The sequence below is a fragment of the Rhopalosiphum maidis genome, chromosome 1 (assembly GCF_003676215.2).
Source record: "Rhopalosiphum maidis isolate BTI-1 chromosome 1, ASM367621v3, whole genome shotgun sequence".
Taxonomy (NCBI): domain Eukaryota; kingdom Metazoa; phylum Arthropoda; class Insecta; order Hemiptera; family Aphididae; genus Rhopalosiphum; species Rhopalosiphum maidis.
The window spans coordinates 40,467,430-40,471,048 of record NC_040877.1 but is presented as its reverse complement, the minus strand read 5'-3'; the positions used below and the strand labels follow the sequence as shown (position 1 = coordinate 40,471,048).

The window sequence follows — 3,619 nt, the reverse complement described above, 5'->3', positions numbered from 1 at the left end:
ATGCATTTTTCACAAATTTTTCATTTTTTAAATTTATCATAACGATCAATTTAATGTGTTACATAGTATACGGTAGATCATATATTACATTTTAAGTTGTGTGGTTGTGACTTGTGGTAGGTACTGACGTACTGTAATAGATCACATATTACATTTTAAATGGTGCGGTAGTTTGTATATTGCACGAATACCTTTAAAAGATTGTGATGTCTGATGTATTGACGTATACAATTGACATTGACCACACTGTCTTGTCGGTGTAAATCACACGGCGATGCGGGTCGATACGAATGTCTGAGTTCTATTTATTTTCTGCATTCGTATTGTAGTCGTTGTCCAGCCTGAAGCCTCCAGTACATTTCACAACAGCTCAACAGACGTTTATCATTATACTCGTCGTAATTATAATGTACGTAGGTATAATGCGAATACCTAAACCTAAACTCTAAAGTTGTGATAATCGATAGGGTGAAAAATGTTTATGCTCTTGTTCGATGCTTCATCTAGTGTACACCACACAACCTGGCACCCGTTACACGATTATTTTAAAAGTATTTAATTATAGCATAGTACATGAAAATATAATTGAACTTAGAATATTATGGTGTATGATTATGGGCCATCAGACCTTAGAATCTAAGTCTTATATATATATTATATACCTACAGGGCCAGACTGGGATATCGGGAGTTTCCCGACGGGTCACTTGTACTCGTAGGGACGTTTTTTCTTAGGGTTGTTTTTGTAGGTATACCCCCACGGACTAAGAGCAATCTTAGTCCGCGGGTATGCCTAAGCGGGCCGATTTATTTTTATTTTCCCGGTAAAAATTATTGACCCAGTCTGGCCTTAATTATATTATAATATACTACATGATCTAAGCAATAAGCATCAAACAGTTAACTCTCAATGTTTTTTACTATTTTTATATATCTGTGATAATGTAGAATGTTGATAAGATATACGACATTGTAACCGTGGTACTGGTTATATTCTTAGCAATGATTATGCGATTTTGTTTTTAGGGTTATGTATAAACAATGTAAGTATTATCAGCAAAATTTTATATTAATAATTTCGTATTTTGTAATCTATTCAATATTAGTGACTAGCGTATACTGTTTTACTAAACGTTGAAATTAGTCGTTCCGAATTATTGAGTAGTATTGAAGTTTATTTAGTTCAAAAACGTTTAAAAATTATCAAAAATGTCTCTCCTCAGTCATTGTGGTGTTCAAGACAGCGGCATTCATGATATCACAAAGGATGAAGTAACCACTGGTGTAAGTATTTAGTAATTATTAATTTTACAAAATGTATACTCTTTTTTTTTCTTGTTGTTAAATTTGTGTACACCATTATCCATTTGTATAATGTAACTTAGTATTATTGTTGAATGTATAATGAAATCAATTTAATTATTAACTTTCAGACTACCATCATAGCAGCTATTTATGACGGTGGTGTTATAATCGGAGCTGACTCTCGTACTACAACTGGGTAATTAAAATACTGATATTTAAGACAGACTTATTATTCATTTAAGATACATTTAATTTGTATACTGATATTATACTTGTGTTTTATTTTTCAGAGCATATATCGCTAATCGAGTTACTGATAAGTTGACAAAAGTATGTGACAACATTTATTGTTGTCGGTCAGGTTCGGCTGCTGATACACAAGCCATAACTGATATTGTTGCATATTACATGGATTTAACTAGGTAATTAATAACATCATCCAATAAACATATCGATAAATAAATGAGTTTTTTCTTAGCGTTCAAATGGGCGAACCTCCGCTGGTCAGAGCTGCTGCCAATGTGTTTAAAAACCTGATATACGAGAACAGACATCAATTGACTGCTGGTATCATTGTAGCTGGGTGGGACAGTAGATTCGGCGGACAAGTAATTAATAGATATGACTATTGCTTTTTAAGATATTCACTCTCCCCAAGAACAAAAATAAGTGTCCTAAACATTCAACTTATATGTTGTAATTAAGTCATATAAATGTAAATTGAATACTTTTAGTATTAAAATGATAAACCATAAATTTAATATATTATATTAATTTAATTCTAGTAACTTTAAAGAGTTTGGAGTCTTAAAGTAACAACATAATTCAAGTGTTAGCGTATAGCAATACCTAAAGTTTTAAATTTTTTTATGAGGTTGAATTTGTGGTAACAGCAGATGTATTATGACAAAATAAGAAATTTATATGATTTCTTCTACTTTATATATTATCTTAATGATAACAAGTTATGTACCTATCTTATTAAAATTGATTTTTAAAACATTTATCACAGGTTTATTCGATCAATGTCAGTGGTACAATTGTTCAACAAAACATTTCAATTGGTGGTTCTGGTAGTTCCTATTTGTACGGTTTCATGGATTCACAGTATAAGGATGGAATGACCCAGCAAGAATGTGAAAATCTTGTCCTTAACGGTATAAAAATAGTTAACTTTTGTTTATTACTATTACTTAATTAACATATATATTTTGTTTAGCAATTTCATTGGCAATTAAACGTGATGGTTCCAGTGGAGGTGTTGTGCGTATGGGAGTAATAAACCATACTGGTTCTATTCAAAGAAAGTTGGTACTTGGAGATCAACTTCCAAAATTTTATGATAATATCTACGAAGAAAAACCTCATATTGAAGTATCTGGAGGAGATGCTACCATGGTTTAATTTTTTTTTTTTTTGTAATCGTAAATTAAATTGTTTTGGTAAAACAATTATTTTTTATTATAATATCAATACACTAAATAAAATCGAATAAATTTAAAATATGTTTTTATTCTTAAGTTAATTAACATAAATACCTATCATTTTGCTCATATATAGAAATAAAGACCATATTTTATTTTATTTTATTACTATTATGAAAGTATGATAATTAAAATGATACAATATAGTATATATACATATATGTAAATAATATTTAATAACAAAAAATACAAAATAATAATGAATTATAAAATATAATTTAATAATAATAGTGAGCAGTATCTGAATACTGCTATGAAGGCTAATTAATGATGAGGTTTTAAAATAATATTGGTGCTAATCGTGCAACATTATCGATACTTAAAAATATATGCTTTTAAGAATCAATAATATTTAATATACACTATAGAATATAAGGAAATTAAGTTTTTGTAATTCACCTGTATGAAGTATGAAATGGAAGTTAATTAGTTTAGTTAGCTCTGACAGACATTTTGATAAAGAATTGTTATTAATAACATTGTTATTGTCAATACCAACGCTAGGATTTGGTGGACCCTGGACAATGCTTTATTATAACTAATGATTATATAATTATTAACTATAATAATTTACTGTATAAATATTTAGGTTAAAATTATTAATATGAACTTTGGCATAGAGAGCACATTTTGCAGTGGTGTTGCGATCTTTAGTATGACAAAGAGTAAAGACTATTTTTTTACTTATTTTAAACATTTTTAGTATTTTATAAAGTAGTTGAAACATATATTTATTTGTATGACTATACATGGTGAATATAGTAAATAGTGGAATAATATTTTGTTAAGAATATAATTTTCAAATTGAAGAAGATAGTAAATACTATTCAT

The 3,619-nt window shown here is 28.6% G+C and overlaps 1 protein-coding gene across 1 annotated transcript; it reads left to right on the top strand.

The window, feature by feature from the left end:
* The first annotated feature begins 1,077 nt into the window (after positions 1 to 1,077).
* LOC113548455 (proteasome subunit beta type-6) lies at positions 1,078 to 2,800 on the top strand. Its single transcript, XM_026949340.1, has 6 exons — positions 1,078 to 1,283; positions 1,433 to 1,500; positions 1,595 to 1,726; positions 1,783 to 1,912; positions 2,317 to 2,461; positions 2,524 to 2,800. The coding sequence occupies exons 1-6, from the start codon at positions 1,209 to 1,211 to the stop codon at positions 2,706 to 2,708; spliced, it is 735 nt and encodes a 244-aa protein (XP_026805141.1). The 5' UTR covers positions 1,078 to 1,208; the 3' UTR covers positions 2,709 to 2,800.
* Positions 2,801 to 3,619: the final 819 nt, after the last annotated feature.